Source organism: Cryptomeria japonica, chromosome 3 (genome assembly GCF_030272615.1).
Source record: "Cryptomeria japonica chromosome 3, Sugi_1.0, whole genome shotgun sequence".
Classification (NCBI taxonomy): Eukaryota; Viridiplantae; Streptophyta; class Pinopsida; order Cupressales; family Cupressaceae; genus Cryptomeria; species Cryptomeria japonica.
Genome location: NC_081407.1, coordinates 630,631,183 through 630,652,644, shown reverse-complemented (window position 1 = coordinate 630,652,644; position 21,462 = coordinate 630,631,183). Strand labels below are relative to the sequence as shown.

The window sequence follows — 21,462 nt, the reverse complement described above, 5'->3', positions numbered from 1 at the left end:
AGAAAAGAATGATGATGAAGCAACATCTCCTTTCCGGGAAGATAGACCTCTACCTAAAGAAATACAAGTGAGGGAAACAAGATCTGCCATTCCTGATTGGCTGAAAGAGAGGCTGACGAGGGTAGTTGTGGTTGAGGAGGAAGAAGATGTATTTGACTTGGAAAGCCTTATAGGAAATTCTCATGAAGTAATAGAGAAGAAGAAGGCCACGAAGATGTCAAAGGTAATTAGAGATGAGACAGGATCCAAAAAAGTGCAGATAACTACACCAGTAGTGGACAAATATGAGGATGAGATTCTAGCAGAAGAATACGATCTAGAAACATTTGATCTTGGTCCACTTACCACCGAGCAGGCTATGGAAGAAGCAATTGATTCACTGAAAACACTCAAAGACAAACTCAAAGAGGAAGTGGAAAAGAATAAGAAGCTTGAAAAGGAGGTCAGTGCTTGGAGGAATTATTTTAGCCACCTTAACCAGCCTTTGAGACGAAAGGATCCAGCAATATCTCCTTTACATGCACTTCCTCTTGAATCAATAAGTGAGGCAGAAAGGGCGAAGAACCTAGTTCAACTCATGAGTTCTTGGATTGATGAATCTCACAAGGTAGTCGTTGAATTTGCAACAAGAATGATGAAGACAGTTCATCGAGCTATCCAGGTCCTTGAGATTATCCATAATCTAATGATAACTGTAGCCGAATTCACTCACACTAGAAATGTTATCATCCCGGTCTTACAAGTAATAAGAGAAACACCAAGACGGATTCTGACGCAAGAAAAGATAATGGATGGAGGAACCCATAGCCTCCTGCAGTGGTCAGCTCTGCTCCAGATGAAGGAAGTCCTTTTTGAAGACGTCAACACCAGGTGCAGCCAAGTTGAAGGCATCATCCATCCAATTCAAGACAAGGTGTTCGAGGTGTTATGTACCATCCTTGACAGGCGGATCGAGATCGAGACAGATGTAGACATACAAGAGTTGGAAGATAGAATCAAGGTCATCTTTTGCAAGGAAGAGAACATCATCATAGAAAAGCAATGAGATCAAATGTATACTACTATGTTCTTGATTGAGAAGACCAAAGAACTGGAACCTGGATGGGAGACGACTCTTCTCACTGCTTTTGATCAAGTCCTTCACTTGGAAGAACGAATGAAGAATCTTCCCGAGATTCCCATTGCTGAGATTGAGGGAGTTGTGTCCAGATTCATTGAATATGCTAAGAAAGAGCATAGGAAAGGGAACAAAGTTCTAGATGAAAAGTTGTTATAGGATGATGTGGCAACTTAATTCCTATTGGTCTATGTCTCCTCAGTATTTGTGCCAATTTTTTATTGGCTATGGATTAATAATGTTTATCTAAATCGGGACTTTTTTGTAACAAACCCTAATTAGGGTTTAGGTGTCAAAATCTCAGCCGTTGATCTTCTTTTGATCCGGGCCATTCATTGTATTTGAGGATGCTATATAAGCCCTCACTCATTTCATTTTAGGGGGTTAGAGAGTTTAGAGTGAAGAAAGTTAGAAAGTTGGAGAGAAATAAGTTATTGTTGTAGCAAAATTGAGTAGTGAAGAGAGAAATTTGAACAATTGTTGTCCATTTGGTTATGAGATCAATAAAATATTGAAGTTATGGTATTTTATTGCAATACTTGTGGCTATCTTCATGATTGTTTATCTTCTTGAATCACTTTCAATTGAAATAGCATCTAAATTTTAAGTTTGAAGGACGAATTGTTGTGCTTGATCTTTGATAAGATTCACATTCCAAACCACTAGATTCTTACTGATTGTAAGAACGCCTTGTGTGGTCAACTGGAAACACTGAGATTGATTAAGAATTCAATCATCATTAGAAGTATTGATATGTATCTCCTTGATAGTATCTATATCCTTGATGATTTGAAAGTTATTGAATCCCCTTAGAAGATCGCATCAATTCCAGTAGAGTTGTAATCTCTTGGCGATACTGAAATTGGTAGAATCTTATCAAGTCTAGCCTTCATTGAGTCATTCTTAGGAATAGTTTAAGTATCTCTTCCTTGAAACCCTTATCTTTTGATATTTTTGAAAAATATGTCAGCATTAGGAAAATCCTGTTCCCTCATTTGAAAGGAAGTAGCATGGACAAGCTTTCTCTGAAAGTACGTAAGGCCCCTTGAAGAACAGCAAACACAACGACCATTGGTGCTTATCCACAAGTAGAGATCCTACAAAGCAGAACCTTGAAGTCATCCTGATTGATCCTTTTGCAACATCTTCAGCATTCGGAGACTTTATTCAAGAGAGGATAAGATACCTCTGGGTATTTTATTCTATGTTTGGTCGTGTACAAAATACACATCAACACGGAGTTAGGAAGACTTCGGAAACATGGGTTTCCAGAGTTGGGAAGACTTAGGCTTGGGAATTTCGGGATGACAGGATTCTGGACTTCCGAGGTCAAGGAAGGCAAAGGCTTGGGAACTTCGGGATCACAGGATTCCAGAGTTTTGGGGTCAAGGAAGGCAAAGGCTTGGGAACTTCGGGATCACGGGATTCCGGAGTTCCAAGGTCAAGGGAGGCAAAGGCTTGGGAACTTCCTTTGGACAAGACAACACATAAACACTTCACGCCTCCATTGGTTTTCTCCTTGATCAACTGGGGCAGCACTAGTCCATGGAACATATCTCTCATCGGTTCTCACTGATGGACCAAGGGTGCCATAAAATGACAACAACTTCATAATACAAGGAGCACACGAGATCATCTAGCTCAAGTACATCACTTGAAGGTATGCTGGAGGAGACAATGCCCAATCAAATAACTGAACAAATCGCATCATTGCCCAATTCTACCTATAAATCATCCTGTTGTTCTTTAAGTTTTCTGGATGCCTTCTTGTTAAAGGTCATCTATTTGAATACTCCACTATCCACATACAAACCTAGACTAGAAACCATGTTAGTGCATAGGCCCAACGCCATGGAAAAGTTGGTCTAGGTTAGTCACATGTACAAATAGCCTAAACAAACAGGTACAAGATGGAGAGCCATTTATAGCTATGGGAATCAACTCCTCATCCTCCACCTTCGGCCAGTTAGTATGTCATATACCCTTGTTTTCTTATAGATGAAATCCTCGATAATAGAACTAATAATATTGATTAAATGAATGAACTATTATGGTTGTTTAATATTTAAACCAATTAATGAAAAGAAATGATTATTATTTAACATGTTAATCGTATTTATAAAGAGGCATGATTATTATATTATTATGTTAACCGATTAATAGAAAGCATGATATCGATCCAGAAGTAAGGGGGGAGTGACCTTTCCAAGGGATCGCTGCCACCAATGGTTGTATCCCTTGAATTGTGGCTGTCTACCGTGAGGAGGGAGGATAAATACCTAGAGCGCTTTGGGAAGAAGGTAAAAAAGGATAGCAGGGAAAAAAAAAAAAGAAAGAAGAAATTTGGAAAAATAAGCATCACGAAGTCTGCCACATAATCATCAAATAGCATTTGAAGGGGAAGTCTATTCCTGGTATGAACTCTCTGCAATATCTTTTATATGTATAAGCTTACGTGATGTAATAATACTCATGAATTTTCTGAGATACATAGGCATTGATATTCTGTACAATTGAGTATATTTATATTCTGGAAGTAATACGCAGATTATACTAAACTAAAACTCTGATGTATTTGAGACATTCTGATTTTCTCTGTGTACACACCAGTATTATGTGACTGATAGCATTACATGTTGATTATATGTTGCTTATAAAGATCTGGTTTATGACATAACTCTAAGTGTTCTGAGAAGAGATTTATGACAGAGGGAGAACAGTTCAGACACCCTCATAAGGGGATCTTGATCAAGGGAGAACGGTTGCTAAGGCACCCTATCAAGTCATCCTAACTTGCTATGGCTGTTCCAGATTTTGATTCCTTTCATTCACCACTGTTTGCAGTTGCTTTCAGCTCATCATAAATTGATCTCCTTTATATAACTTTTCTGTTTGCTCATAAATCATAGTTGGTTTTCCTTACTTAATGAATCATAACTAGTCTACTCTTTCTTATTGTTCCTTACTTTTTGCAACAGTATATTCAGCTTACTCTTATTGGACACTCATATGCTATAATGAAATAGATCATTCTATAACTTGTGTTGCAGATTTCCTTATCAAGCAATAAAAGGCATTCCTATTCCTGATCTATCTTTAGTAAGTGTGGACTGACAATTAGGGGAAACTAGGCCATTTTGAATAGGGACATTACATAGTAGCAAGTTAATCTCAAAGCTGAGTAATCTTCATGAGATAGCTGGCCACTATGTCTATATCAGTCAAGCATGTGGCAATGAGCTTGTTCCTTAGCAACATTTTGCAGAAAATGTTCACACTCTGGTATAGAGCAATCAACACATCATACATCTCCTTCACTGTTTTCTTCTCGGCAATGCAAGGGATCAAATAGTCCACCAAATCTAGGATCATCCACTTTGTCTTGGCCAACTTTTTCTATGCTTGGTAATCTAAACAATGCCGATTGGAGCTACAGCCTTCATTTCACAAAACTCCAATGATCAATCTGCAGATAACACTAGAGGAGTAGGCGAAAGATAAGCTCCATCAATGGTTCTATAGACCACCAAATCTAGGACGATTCACTTCGTCTTGGTCAACTTTTTCTATGTTTGGTCAACTACACAAGGCCCATTGGAGCTATAGCTTTCATTTCAGAAAACTCCAATGATGAATTTGCAAATAACACTATAGGAGAAGAGGAAGGATAAGCTCCAACAATGGTTCTATGGACAATAAATGCTGGGACTAAGGTAAGACCAATGCACTTAAATATCTCAAAAATGAGAAAAAATTCACAATTCATTCCACATATCATGCCTAAATAAGGTAGGACACACATTATACCACAAACTGAAATTCCAGCCATGAGTGAAGAAGGCATGATGGTCTTCCAGTGAAATGTGATACTTGGGAAAGAGATCAAATTATTGCAAAACATGATAGCTCATCTTTAGAAGAAAAGTGGGAGGGTTGACTATGGAGAATGCAATGTTCAAAAGGAAATTTTCATTGGCAAGTATCAAAACTTGTCATACATTGGAAAATGTACCAAAATTTAAGAAGGTCAAAGGAGTTTAAGAAAAAGTACCAATTCTCATCTATGAGTTTTATTAAGTTTAATTGTTCAGCATGTTTGTTTTGACTACATTTTGTGACTTGGTGATCATGATATCCATTCCCTACATCTTTGGCTCAAAACATTTTATGTCTAGTGCTTCCATGAGGTCACCCATCCTAGGAATACTTTTTAACTATAGAAATTTTACTAGAGTTAGAGACAAAGTTCTTAAGGGGCTAATCATATTGTAGACCTACACACAAGATATTATTAGACTTAAAAAATTTAGTCCCTAGTCTTATTGTTATTAATTGTCACGTTTCTTCTACCCAGTATCAATCATGTGTTCAGTCATGGGTTAGTTAGATTATACTTTCCTATAGAGTATATATTGAGGGAAAGCCCTAAAAAATGTATCTCTTTCGATCTTATTTTGGGAGAGCTGCCAATGTGAGTATTCTTGTGTTTTCATACCAGCTTTGCTTCTAGTTGAGAATACAATTGCAGCCATTTAAGACTCTAATCCTTTGGAATTACTAAATTCAAGAAGCGTAATTAGCAAATGTCTCGATAATATGTAAATAGAAATAGTGAATTTATTATTATCAACAAGTTTATTCTCCATTAGTTTACTTTCTTATATAATGGTATCTAGTTTCTTGGAACAAAGCTTCAAATCTCAATTTGCTAAATTATTGTCATTCTTGCCACCTTTTCTTAGCACAATTCTCAATGTTCTTTAGTGCTTAGTTACTTTTTCCAATTTTGTTTATTTACCCAAGTACTTCTCCATTAAAACCAAATGTGTTTTTCAATCCCATTGACCTACTTTGGCCATTTATTGACATTAAATAAATTTCATTCTTTCTTTCCTTTTCCTTTGTAGGAAATATTTTTTCTATACAACTCTGATTTCAATTGTCTTTATATCTACAATAATCTGCAGCACATAGAGATAAACAACCAGTACATGCAAACATATATTATGGATATAAATTGCTTACAATCTATTTTTTCGTCTATGGGAGCATTTGGGTGGAACACAGAGATAGCCCGTGCAAACTCTTCAAAATGTAAGATGCCCTCATGTTTTGTGTCGAACAAGTCAAAAACCTACATGCAAAGTACTAGGATATTTAGAAAAAAAATGCTAGACATGATATACATTTGCAAAAATAAACATAAGATTGCTTAAATGAATAAAAATAACCTCAACATGAAAAAAAGATATTTTTAAGGAGAAATGCCAGCCTTTGTTATTATTTTAATTCTAGATAACAGGATAAGTTTATAGGTTGCAAGATGTGGCAAGCATTTGAGACTTCCACGTCAAAATAAAAAACAGCTACTGTAGATAACATGATGACTACAAAAATATGCATATTAAAAAAATAAACCTAATTGCAGTGAACTGCAAGTAGGACACAGATGCAAGAAAGGGAATGCTTATGCTACTGTAAATTGTCATGAAACATTATTGCTATTTAAATTTTGATTAGGGTAGTAAGAAGAAAGAAAACAATTCTTAACATCCAAAATAAAAATTTCAACATGCAGGATCAAATCAAAAAGTAAAAACCCTAGAGAAGTCATTTTAAGCACACAAACCGTATAAAGTTCAAAGGCTTGTTGTCTACATGAGACAATTTAAACATTTTGCATGATATAACTTAAAAGTAGATAAACCATATACACGAGTACTCACCAGCCAATGTTACAAGAGCATTTTTTATTATATAGACAAACACATAATGCTTCATGATTAAACAGTATGCATCAATACTCTTCCATCCAAAATTTATAGTAAGAATTCTCTTGGGGCAGAGAATGTAGTGCCCAATCAGATTAGCCTGTCGGAACATTATCTTCTTTGACATTTTTATTTATTACTAATTTTCAGACTTCCTCTTATGGGGCAGTTCTGAGCCTGGATAAATTTATTACTGGTATGTACCAAATTACATGGAAACAAGAAATGTCTCAGGTATTAGAGACAAGGAATCCAGACCAAAAACAAACTATTATCTTATTAGGCTACTTGAAGATGACAAGATACAAAAACACACACAAAAATTTGATTAAAAATATATATTCTGAATTTTAGTGTCAAATATATAGCCTATACTTTGCCAAAGATCACCTGCATATAGATATTTTGAGCCTTATTGTTTCAAATTCTTAGCCCAAGCCATTCACCTATCAACATTATCAGGTCCTTTATTGTCTCCCTCAGAACGGTCGATTACAACATCAATCCTATTCTGGACTCTAATTCTAATGTAGACTTAGGACAGCACCAAACAGACATCTGCAATTGCTTTATCTTCATGGTTGATGTCTATGGCACAGAAACGGGATGGCTAATTAGTATTTCTAACATTTCTCATATTTGTACTATCTATAATTCAATTGATATATCTTGAAGCATGTGTAAGAATACCTATCGACATTATCAGGTCCTTTATTCGCTCTCTCACAGTGATTGATTGCAACATCAATCCTATTCTAGACTCTAATTCAGATGTAGACTTAGGACAGCACCAACAGAGGTCTGTAATCACTAATTACTTTCTCTTCATGGTTGATGTCTATGGCTCAGAAATGGCATGGCTGGTTATAGTGTTTCTAACATTTCTCATATTTGTACTATCTATAATTCACACTGATATGTCTTCAAGCATGTGTAAGAATGCCTTTCGACTCTTTGACATTCACCGCCAACACAAAGAATTTTGTAACCCTTTTTAGCATATAGTCTAATTTTGAACTTTTTTCCTTTTTAGGCTCTTCCATGCCAGTATAAAAAATGTACTTGTAGAATCTCATCTACTTTCTTTAATCACTAGTAACATTAAATATATTTTATTTCTCTTTCCTTCTTTCTTTCTTCTCACTATTACCAGATGGGCTTTGACAAGAAAATTTCTGCAACAGAAACAGTATATTTTTATTAAAAATAGTAAAATACATGCCACTTATTCTTGTCTACTGATTGTTATCACTTAACAAATAAATTTTTGTTATTGATGATATTTATGAAACTTACATAGGAATTTTCCTGATTTCAAGGAATGAATCTATGAATGGTATAGGGGCACTACGAAACATCAGTTTAAGTATAATGTGTTAGTATACAAGTTTACAGGTATTATGTTTTTAGTATTTGACTTCTATAGGAAATTTCCTGATTTCAAGGAATGAATCTATGAGTGGTATAGATGCACTAGGAAACAACAGTTTAAGTATACTGTGTTAGTATACAAGTTTACAGATAGTATGCAAGACTCCCCAAACTCTCAAGTCTCTGAGTTGTCCAAGTCGAGTCAGCCAGACTCTCCCATCAAGTCTGGTCAATTCTTGGAGAGTTTGACCGAGGCCTGCTCCAAGACTCCTGAGTCTTAGGCTCAGACTCTTAAGTCCTAAGCTCAAACTCTTTTGGCACCTGAACATAACAGACAAAGAGACTGAAATTTCAAATTTTGAGAGTTTGACGATAATATGACGTGTAATGTTTGAATTATGACAAATCAATAATCAAATTAGACCTTTATGTTCTTTAAATGCATTGATTTCTTTTTTGTGTGTCATCATGAGATTTTTGTTTTTGCTAAAGTCTATGTCGAGTCTCAAGTCCAGGTTTTCTATGTATGGTTATTATATCCTATTGATCATGACCTTTACATACGTACTAGATATAAGAATCTCATTCCAGATGCCTTTATTCTTCAATCTTGGATTGTGAATTACAGAGCTAATGATCAATATGAAAAAAATTTCCTTTAACAAGGATATCACATCTCAATCACATAATTACTTGACCCAATGCACCTAATTCTTTGTCATATGTGACGCGTTTCTATTTCCTTTCAGAGAGTGTTTACGAATAATATGATTAAGAACAGCAGAATGCATTTCCATATTTCATAATACATATTATAAATGCTACCTAACTGCTGCTAAGTTGGAGATGTGAAGTGGAGAACTTTTAACAGAGAGAACTTCGGGTCATTCTTCTTGAGCATTTAGAAGACTTCCTTTCAGTTATAGCATCAATTTTCTAGTCTTCGTTTCGAAAAGAGAAAGAAAACATATAAATGTCCACAAGTGATCAAAGTAAGTCTATGGGATAAAAAGTAGAACCAACAAAATTAACTCAAAGGGTTAATAAGATGCTCTAAATGAAAGAATGGCCTAGAGTCGCACTAATGAATATACCCTCAAATGTTATGTGAATATACCCATGCCCTACCTGTCTCTTAAACGCCTACCCATCACTAAAGAAAGTAGAAGGTAGGCTGTTCCTAATCTGAACCACATGTCCTAGGTTCCTCATCATCAATCACTATGAAAGAGCCAATACAATCTGATGATTCCACGGAATAGAGGCCAAAACAAGTGTCCTTGGGTGAGCGATCTTGAAAGAATGTGAAGAGTGCCTCCTGCAAAATATAATCACATCCAAGGCCAAAGATCCTCCACTATTAGAAAGGAAGCTTGCAATATGTGTCTAACCAAATCTCTTGATTACAAACAATAGGTGGTAGCTGATGTAAAAAGCCCTACTAAATCCACAATAATTTCCACCCTAACAATGGTCTTATATATGCTCCTTGAGAACTTTTGTCCCCAAGATGGTCTGGATGTCCCACCTGAAGGTCGGTATCTCCATACACCACAGCTGCAGTAAAAAGCACCACACCAATGAGAATGAAATTAAGTTTGGTTTTTTACTTTCAAAAATACCTTCCTCTTTAAAGAATGTGAAGAGTGCCTCCTGCAAAATATAATCACATCCAAGGCCAAAGATCCTCCACTATCAGAAAGGAAGCTTGCAATATGTGTCTAACCAAATCTCTTGATTAAAAACAATAGGTGGTAGCTGATGTAAAAAGCCCTACTAAATCCACAATAATTTCCACCCTAACAATGGTCTTATATATGCTCCTTGAGAACTTTTGTCCCCAAGATGGTCTGGATGTCCCACCTGAAGGTTGGTATCTCCATACACCACAGCTGCAGTAAAAAGCACCACACCAATGAGAATGAAATTAAGTTTGGTTTTTTACTTTCAAAAATACCTTCCTCTTTACTTCCCAGTGCTTCATATACTCTCCATGTTTCCTGCAATCCACAATCATGAGCAATCCTCCTCAAACAATGGCAGCAAATAGACAAATTCCCTCCTCCATCACTGGTTGATCGGCAAATCCATCCCTCAATCATTATAAACTAACTGGTATATCTACCCACCAACTGCTGGCATTAACTCAGTAGAGATAAGTGTGATACAAACACAAACACAGTCACCAGATCCTATTATGAAACTTTCCTAAGTGAAAGACTCAGCCACTTCTCAACTGGAAGACACAGAGACACAGCTGCTTCCTAACTGAAGACTCGGCCACCTTATTCCAAACACATACATTTCTAACTGAAAACTGGAAGTAATTAAAGGCTCATCTACAAAATAGAAAAGGGGACACTACACGACCATCTGCACCACCAAAGACCATCAGATATATTATGTCTATATGAAGGAAAAAGGGATGAGGTTACCCTAGTAGCTATACATAGAAGGCAATGCAGCCTCAACAATCTATCACCGTCCATGAAGGTAGTTGTAGCAAGCAAAGAAAGCTTAACACCATGAACCATTGAAACAGGTTAAAGAGAAAATGTAATCAGGAAGGTAGTCTTGAAGGTCAACTGCTAATTCAAGGCCTAAAATCTACATTGCCAAATTGGCCAACACTGGGTACAAAACATCTTAGGATTAGATTTGGAATCAAATTGATTGTGGAATCGTCTAGAGTTCTGCACTTTTTCCTGCCAAAACAATTACATGAAAAATCTCCCATATCCACTTGATTCTATCCATGACATGGTGATTCCAAGCTGATTCTATGCATATGAATTTTTTAACTTCTCAAAACATGAAAAAGGTAAAAAACCTTAAAAAATAGCATTGCCCTAATTCATTTTGCATATTCTCTTTGTACTCGTACTGCGAGCAAGCCAAACAGGGACAGACGCAATGCAAACAAGAGAGGTTTTTTCCCCTATAAACGAGGATGTCAAGGAGTATTGTAACTACTGTAATTGCAGCCCCATTAATGTCTTCAGCAGATTGAGATTCTTGATAGTTGGGCACATTCAAAAAATTTTAACTTATAAATCAAATTTTAACAGTTTCAACATTCAAATCTTCCATTTTTTTTACTTGTCTATAAAACCAAACGCATACAAAACAGAAACCCTAGTTTTCTGTTGAAATTTAATAACTATAGTTTATAAATTGTAAACAAAAAGTCTATGAAGACTAAACTTAAAACATATAAATTTTTAAAACCATAACATTTATTACAATATTTAATGTTATTATTTATTGTATTGAATATTGAGTATATAAATATTATTAATTATATAGTTTATTATATAGTACAAGTTAATGCTAGATTTAATATTATTAATTTACTAAATATAATTACACATATATGAATATGTACAATTTATATATATTATTAAATTAAAATATTATTATAAATATGAATATATATAATTTTCTAAAATACTATATATTATATAATTTAATAAATTTATTAAATAGTATACTTAAATAACAAAAGAAAGAAGACAAAGGGGTTTAGACATGTAATTATGTATTGAGTTTTAATATCTTATTTTGAATGAATCATAAAGTTTACACTTATAAAATACTAAAATGTTTAAGTTTCATTTTTTTTTCAAACTTTTTTCTACAAAGCCCATTAAAATTGACTCAAATTCACCTTTCAGGAAAAATGTAGAAACTGTAGAGAGAATTCCAAGTAGGAGGGCATATATTTGGAGACATAGTGATAAGCAATTTAAAAGATCCTACCTTAGGGTGAAAGGTAATTTGTATGCAATTCATAGATTTGGAATCAAAACTCATCCAAGAAAACTTGGTGAACCTATACCAACTTATAAAATAGTTGAATATATCAAAGAGAAAGAGGAAGCATATGCAAGAGTTGCCAATAGAATTGGGAATCCTTTGAGAAGAGGAATGGGCTCACAAATCCCACCTACTTCTCCATTTCACACTCATAATGTTGTCAATGTGAAGAGATCAAACAGACCATTAGAGAGGGAAGTTAATATTTATGCTAGAGAGTGCTAGCCAAACTATTCCAAGATGCCTCTATGCAAATGGTTTGTCCTTCAATGTTGTTTGATCACCGTATTGGCAAGACATGATAAGAAAAGTAATTGACGCTCCAAAAGTATATACAAGCCCAAGTTATGAGGTACATAGCACCTTATTGTCTAAGGGGATCAAACATATAAAAACTTAATTGATTCCTGTTAAGGCCTCACGGAAGAAACAAGCATGTCTATTATTTTCAATGGATGGAGGACTAAGTCACCGCGTTTGAGTTTGAGTTCGAATTTGTCAGCAATAAAATTCGGATGAAATTCGGCAAGGGTAAAAAATTCGAAAAAAAAAATCAACATTAAATTTGCCTATATAAATTTGAATTTTTCAAGGTTACCGGGAAACGGGGGTACAATTTCTTTTTAATATAATTTAATAATTTCTAGAGATATCATGACATAGAACTTTGAAAACAAGAACAGTGGTAAAGTTTAACATTAAATTTAAAATTGAACAAAAATTGAAATTAAAATTGCTTATAATATTAAATCTAAGTGGCCTATGCATCGGGAAGTTTCCAGAGACGTTTCCGATACCGGAGACGCGTCTCCATCTTCGGTACGCGTCTCAGGGGGTAGGAGACGGGTCTCCTAGTAACGTAGGAATTTTTTAAATATATAAATAATAAATTCATTAAATTGTCAAAATAATTTAACATTTTGAATATATTTGAAATAAAAAGATCAAATTTACTATTTATTCAAATAAAATAATATTATATTAAATTTTAAAATTAAGAGAAATATTTTTCATATATTAAATTAAAATTATTACAAATAAAACAATATTATGAATTATTTAATACATTAATATAAATATAAAAAAACATTATAATATAAATATATTTAAAATTTTAATTTTTAAATTTGTTAATATATAAATAATAATTATGTTAAATGTTATGTATCAACTAATAAATATATTCTAAGCTTGCAATGGAGTTTCGCATCCATGGTAAGCTTAGAATATATTTATTATTTATTATTTATTATTTATTATTGTAAAGTATACATCGAATTTAGGGAAAACACAGCTTCGTAGGCTTTGTTTCATTCGTCAGATACGCATACCCTGCAGGCATTGTTCACGACGCCCATTCTCTCGCAAACGAGCATTCAAAAAACAAGTCTTATTGCTCAATGCTCACGGTTTCAGAAAATTGCTGCAGTTTGCACGCGTTGATGGAGGATCTTTTGCCCATTGTGGAGGTTGCAAGGAAGACCCGATATCATCTGTGGATAAAGCTTGCCCCCCTAATACATTTGATTACTGACGGCCCTAGTTTTGTTCCATACGAATTTTCTGCCGAATTAGAATGAATTTTTAACATTTTTTTGAAATTCACCAAGTTTCAAACTTGATACATCAAGTTTGGCGAATGCGGTGACTTAGATGGAGGATATAAAAAATGTCTCTAATCAACATGATTGCAGTGTGCCCTAAAGGAGCAATGTTTTTGAAAGTGGTGAATTATGAGAGGCAAATGAAAGATGCACAATTTAAAGTTGGCATTCTTATACAATGCATTCAAGAAGTGGGTCCTCAAAATGTTGTCCAAATCTAACAAATAATGCAAAGAATTGCAAAACAATTGGTATATCGATTGAGACACGATACTCACATATATTTTGGACACCTTATATTGTGCACTCAACCTCATGCTATAGAAGTTGGGTACAAAAATAGATTTGATCAAACAAGTTTGTGCTAAGGCTGAAGAGATTCAAATGTTCATTACAAATACAAACCACCACATGTTGTGGGCCATTTTTGCAACTAAAGCTACTAAAGGTAATTCAAACAATGCAATTTTTTTATTTTATGGTTTACTTTGGTAAGTTATTTTTAAAAATTTAACCATGCATTCTTCTTTTCTTTTTAATTTTTTTTATTTTTTATTTTCAAATAAGTTGCTAGGATTAGTTTTGCACACAACACAATTATCTTGGGACGACTTGTGAAGGTGTGAGAGGCACTTTCCAGTATGGTCATCAACCAATCATCATAAATATGGAGGCAATCCAACACTAAGAGGGCAGCAAATGTAAAGCAAATAATTCTAGGTAACACTTGCAGGATCGTGTGGAATATCTTCTTGGTTTTCACCAAGCCCATCATGAGCATTATTTTCTTTACTAACATGGATAAGCCATGCTTGGGAGAGGTTTAAGATGGCATTGACTTGATAATTGAGAAGATGAAATTCATCATAAATACAAAAGAGCAAGATCCTAAATAAACCATCTTCAAAGAGGCGCAATCAATTTGTGTTCAATGGTGGAACAAAACGACCACCTCTTCTTGTCTTTGAGTTGTTTTGTCTGGGTCTACCCAAAATGTACCAAACTTCCCCATAAAAATCTGCAGTACTGGCATACCATACCCATATCCAATTCAGCGACTTAGCCTAAAACAATCCACTTCCAAAGGTAAAAAGCCAAACACTCTTGATCAGGAAAGAATAACAAAATTTAGAAATTGAACCACTTGAATCTCTCTACAAGCAATAGTGTCTCCCAGGAATCTCATAGTAGTAGGACACTCAAATGTGCTCTACTACCTCCAACTCTTAGAAGAAGAAAAGGCAACATATGCTATCAACGCAAGTATGTGGTGATCAGTCTGTACGTGCAACTGATCAGAAAAAACCCTCAAATAAGCAAGAGGAATTCTGAGTGCGTGAGAAAATTTGGTAGACACAGCATGTACTTTAAAAGAAGATCTTTCCATCCTTGGATAGGTTGAAGAATTTTAACAACCAACTGTTCATATGTTCTACTAAAAAACCATGCCCTACTTGCTACTGGAAGACCAGCAAGTATAGGAGCTTGAATTTGTGATACTGGCTATCATTTTAAGTTGTATTTTCTTCTCTGCACACTAATTTATATTTTGTTTATTACCAAACAGGAAGGTTTTCCGACAAAATATACTAGAACGTTTTCTTAAAAGAATGATGGGATTGGCAAATTTCAAGGACAGCTGAAATAAATTTTCTCCATCAGAGGAAAATAACAGTCTAAAGACAGGCAAGGAGTTATCCAGTGTAACAGGATGTATTAAGGTGAAGGGCCATCAACATATGAGGAAAACGAAGTGTTATACAAAACTTTAAAGAAAATATTAAGGAAAAATATTGATTAATGGAAAGAGGAAAATACTTTTCAAAAGAATTTCATAGAAAGAGAATAAATAGGTGAAGATGTGATACAAATACCAAATGACCACAATGTCAAGTGAAATACTATGCTCTGTGCTAGAGATCTCAATCCCCGTATGACTTGATGAATTACAGATCTCAAAGTTTACATGAGCTATAGAAAATCAAGTAGATGTAAGGGCTTATGAAATAAAAACGAAAAACTATTACCATCCTTTTGCCACTTGCTTCTTTAAAAAACAAACTTGGGAAAATAAACTGTTACACCCAGTCAAAATTAGTGTAGGGTACACCGATCAATTATGCAATACCCATGTGCTCTTGTGGTCAGAAAGTAATGAAGATAAGCTACAGTTATATTGAGGAACTAACCTTCCCTGAGCTAAACTTTTAAGGATAGCTACTCTGGGAAGAGCTGGTTGTGTCACATCCATGTTTCAAGAAGGAGAAGACATTTTCATCTGTGATCTTGTGGTCAGAAAGTAATGAAGATAAGTTACAGTTATATTGAGGAACTAACCTTCCCTGAGCTAAACTTTTAAGGATAAATACTCTGGGAAGAGCCGGTTGTGTCACATCCATGTTTCAAGAAGGAGAAGACATTTTCATCTGTGATCTCTTGGGGAAGCATTAAAAATAATCACGTAGAAGTGAAATAACAAGCCAGCTATTTAATAGGATTATAAGATATAAATTTTACACAGGAACATTCAAATATTTTGATTGTCCTGATAAAATTTTAGGTTAACCACTCATAGAACAGGCTTATTGAGAACAAGATAGAGTAGATTAAGCACTTAAGAATGATTCTTGGGTATAAGATAGAGTTGATTAAGGACTCCTGTAGTCTTTTGCTTACATTAGAAAACGCTTTCTCATTATTTTTTTTAAACGAGGAGATTCCTTACTAAAGTAAGGGATATCCCATTAAAAATGCAGCCCAATCAACACATCTCCAAAAGAACAGGTTAAATAAATCAGGGCCTCGGGATATCAATCTTATATCCAAAATGATGGCACATAACCCCGAACTTTCTTAATCTGCTCGTACTCTTGGGTACAGTCTTTCTGGTCTACTTCTCAATCCTTTACTCTTCGGCGCTTCACAAATAAAAACTGCAAAACATGAATGCTTAAGATAGAAGGATTCACCTTTATGATAAATATATGCTCAAAATCAGAAAAAGGGTGGATTCGATTGCTAATGTAGAATATAAACAGTCCTTTCTTGCAAACAATAATTAAAGACTCTGGAAAACAAATCAATAACAGAGAACTAACTGGGATATCAGACCAAAAAAAATAATAAAATTTAAAATTCATACTCTGTCTGCAAATAGACTTTCTTTATTGTTTGTCTTGAATAAGGCCAGTTGGAACTCCTCCTGCAAATCAAATGAAGGAACAGGTCACTATATCTGTTTACACATGACAAACTTCTGCAAAAAGATAGAGGTTTACAGAGAACATAAAATATTTCTGAACTCAAAGACTTCTAGTTTTCAGAATATACAGTTTCCCCATGTGTATAAGCTAGTACATAAAATTAAAAAAGCACAAACAGAAGGAAAAAACATAAGAAAAAACTCTTGCCACACAAAACAATTTTAAAGGGATTCAACTACCCTTCAAGATGATTCAAAAAATTGTATTTCAAATAAACCGTCGCCAGATTGAACATCTCACCAGGTTGGATATGAGCTTTTTTAAAATTAAATTCTGTTTCTCCAAGGCCGGCACCATCTGGCATTTACCTGAACTTATTTGTTTGTTTTCTTTTGAATTGTGGAGACTTGTGGCTCACAGGAATTCGACCATTTGATATTAGTTTCAGAGACATCATTTGCCTCCTTCCTCAAGCTGAACTTTGAAAGGTCTATCTAGTTTGTAGGATTCAGACCCAATCATGCTGCATATAGTCATGCTTCAATGGCCATTTTACCCTCAAAACATTATAATACAAAGTTCTTTTGCGGTCCTCAAGCAGGAACTTGAAAGTTGTCCATGAAGATGAAGAATTTAGATTGAAACATTAGGAGATCTTTTGGAAATGGTATTCATGCTATTTGTTAGATCAATCATGTCCAACATATGTTTGGATTTGCTGTTCCTTTGAGAGGTTAAATTTGTCACCTTCAAGTTGTGTATATTAATGCACGAGTGGAATGAAAAATGCAACTTCTTATGAGAGGATAAAGAAAGCAGGAATCAGGAAGGTAAAGTGCAGGGGTTAATGCTCTAGGTGTTCTAGCCTCTATGCTTATGCCTCATATTTTGTATAAGGTAAGACACCATGGCCAACATTGATGGTTCACAACAGCTGGCAAGGTGTGAGCACTTTATTCAGTGTATACGCCTGATTATCTCATTGATAGAATCAAATCTGAGGGTATAAACAGCCCAGTGACCAACAAATTAAAGGATGATGAATTTACTCCCTTCCCTCAAGACCTCATTTCAAATATCCTCAGGGCTTGGAAGCAGTGAAGAGATGTCCCTCTACTGTACCAAGCCATGAAGAAAGGTGACCTAGCTATCATGAGAAGTTTTGTCCATTATTTGTGCATGCATATGTAAATTGGAATGTCTCACTTTATCAAAGAAACGAGACTTGCCAAATCTCAAAGAGTCCAAGGTGAGGCACCCACGCCAAGTCTGGGAGACTCGGCTCCCAAGTCTCACCAAACTCTCACTGAGTCTAGTGGACTTGCCAAAGTCGCGGAGACTAGACAAGTCTCTACCCACAGACTCAGCCATTTTTTATTTTTACTTCTTTTTTTTAACTTAACAGAATTCCAATGCTTGTTTGGTTGGTCTATGACATGCCCATCTAGAATTTTTTAAAAATGTGAAAATAGTGTGCCATTAAGGTCTATGCGGTTTAAAAGGTCTTCATTTCGGCTTGGTAGTGGGGGCTCTACCCCTTGATCCTGCCCTGTATCATGACAGGGAACGTGCCAGGGGTACTGCCCCCAAACCCAACAAGGGGCTTCACCCCTTGACCTCATTGAGGTTTTTGCCCCCAAAGCCCCACAAGGGGTGCCATTTGTCGACCCCGTTTTGGTGTTGCCCTCAAACCCCCATCAAACTATAAGTCTAAGCAAGTAATAGACCAATGATGAATCATGATCATAAAAATCCAAAAACTACACATCTTTTTTGCGAGTCTTTGCATCTTCACAATCAAAGCCACAATCAAGGATTATCTTGTATCATACATTGAACAACTTGTTTGGTATACAAAGACCACCATAGGTAAAGGTGGCATTCTACAAACCTTATACTGTTAAATACAAGTAAAATCATAGTTAGCAAGAAATGTTATTTCCATAATGCAAAATGTATCAATCATGCCTTGCATAAGAAAATCATAGAAGAATCTAATCAATTAGTATCCTAGATAAGGTCAAAATAGAACATAACCGTTTATCTTTCTAATTGACCATTCCTCCTTGTTAATGAGCTTGTCAACAAAACATGCAATCTTCAAGGCTTCAAGAAAAGTTTAATATATTCCTCACTTGAATATACACACCAGTCATTGAGACACAACCAAATATCATGGCTACATCAATATTCCGGACATATCTTAGATGCCAAAGCATGACTTGTCGTGATGTTGAGATGAGAAATGCAACCTCCTCTAAACCATAGACTTAAAATTTTAGTTTTAATATTCGTTTTGATGTTATGGATTTCATATTCCCATGACTTTTGTATACATTTGACAATATTTATATATCTAAGTGTGTTATTTCCTTTGGCTAAAATTTGTGTTTATAGTTATTTGATCAATGTATATTTGTAGATGTGATCAAGTAGCTTCTCTTCGATTAAGTTATTGTGTCTTTAACTTTTATTTATTAATAGTGCATGATACAAGTTTTGAATCCTTAAAAATCTCTAGATTTATTGGGTTTTCCAATTTGCCAAGTTTGAACCGAATCTGAGGCGAGTTCAAGTTTTTCTCAAACTATGACTACCAAAAATACAAAGGGCGATTCTAAGATGTGAGCAAATTCTCAAATTCATAAATTCTATAATGTGAGTCCCTCCTTGGATTACCTTGTAATTTGCCCTAAATTCACAAATCCAAAAGAAATGAGGAACATAATATAGTTAGGGATATAATCCTTACTCATAAATAAGATGAGATAAGTTTGCCTTGGAAACCTGCAACCAAGTTAGATAATGATGTAGATATAATTCATAAAATACTTCCATTTCTAGGGCTAAGGGATATACATATAAAACAACAAATCTAAATGATTATATAGGGGTTAAACCATAACGAGGGTAGAGTAGGGTGACATGATAAGGTGCCCCAAATATCCCCTACCCTAGGCCCAAGAGCAGAATCTTCATCCCCCTTGGCCTCATGTGGTCCTTAACCATTCTCATAAGGTGGTGTACCTAGTGGGCTTTGTACATCGTTTCCCTATATCGTGCCATCCTTCTCTCCTCTTATGATTGAAGATCCCTTCTAGCTCATGTCAACAATTGATCAATAATGGGTTCATAGGAGAAACATGCAATAGAGCGGCCCTAAACTGACCCTCAACCCTAGGCCCAAGGGCAGAACCTTTGTTACCCTTGGCTTCCATGCGGTCCTCAACCATTCTCATGAGGTGGCACACCTAATGAGGTATCCCTCGCTGTTTACCCTTCTTGCATTCCCTTCCTTTTCCCCACAACATTATCAATTATTGCAAACAGAAATTCACATCATTAAATATAGAGATATTTATGTTAGATTTAAGCATTCATGTCTGCATACATCATTAAACACAATTATTCCCTCATACCAAAATAATTGAAGAAGTTATTATAGAATTCGGTTTGCTGCATATATTATTTTTTCTGCTGTTGATCAATGCCTGCGCTTTTCTGTATTAATCTCAGAATCTGAATTTCTATTCCCTCCTGTTCATATTAATTGATTACTCTTTTTATACCTTCATATCTCATTGAGGAGACACATCTCCTTGGAAAGAGATATACCTTTAAAGGGTCATGTCTCTTCATTTCTGTCTTATTATTTAAATTAGATCTTCACTTCTGATTGTAGATTCAAGTTGCTGTTTCTAATGAAGTTCTCTTCTCCCTTTTATACCTCATGTATGAGGGAGTCACAACTTTTCATTTCAAGCCTTTTGACCATTCATTAAACTCAAATAAATTTTAATTATTTTAATTTTATTTTTATATTTTAATTTTTATTCTTTTATATTTTAATTTTATTATTAGTATTTATTATTAACTCTTATTTCAAAATGGGGACATTACAAGTTCAAGAAACTTCCTGAACTTTGAGCAATGGTAAGTGTTGAAAATGAATAGCTAAGTTCGGATTATATTTTAATGATGCCTAGTGGCAATTAAAATATTAATCATATTGCAATAAGGTTAAGCAATTAAATGTCTAATAGGGCTGGGCCCAAAATGAAACGTGGTATAACTTGCAATTTATGTAGGCCCCAAATTGGGTGCCAAAAAAGGGCAAACCTAAAATATGTAAAATGGCGGCAATTTTGTTAAAGCTGACTTGGGGAAAACTTGAACATGAATCTTGTTATAAACAAGATTCATTTCACTTCAAACACAATTTTCATCTTCATCAAGCAAACATACCATAAGCTGTTAGCCTTATGCGAATTTAGTCAGCGAACTTGGAAGGATAGAAAGCGATCTAAGTCTTCATACTGCTGCAAGTCTATCTGATCATTGAGCGAATCCATTAGGCAGCTTGCTGGAGTCTTCATACTGCTGCAAGTCTATCTGATCATTGAGCGAATCCATTGGGCAGCTTGCTGGGCAAAGTGGTGTCCTATACTTCAACGATCTCCTTCTCTAAGTGATGTCGAAAGTAAGTGACCTCAGAAGCTCCCTAACTATGTGGCAATGATGTGCAACATCATTGAGGTTGAACCATCCAGCATAGAAGAAGCTATGAACCAGCAAGCATG

General features: G+C 35.0%; 1 protein-coding gene across 6 annotated transcripts in view; it reads right to left on the bottom strand.

Moving 5' to 3' along the window:
* The window catches only part of LOC131033026 (calcineurin B-like protein 3), a 107,154-nt gene that overhangs the window by 60,580 nt on the left and 25,112 nt on the right, over positions 1-21,462 (bottom strand). For all 6 annotated transcript variants that reach the window (XM_059218480.1, XM_059218479.1, XM_057964135.2 and 3 more), the window contains 2 exons: positions 16,822-16,881; positions 6,143-6,251 (listed from right to left, as the gene is read on the bottom strand). In XM_059218480.1, coding sequence (XP_059074463.1) covers positions 6,143-6,251; positions 16,822-16,881 — 169 coding nt within the window. The remainder of the gene's footprint in view (positions 1-6,142; positions 6,252-16,821; positions 16,882-21,462) is intronic.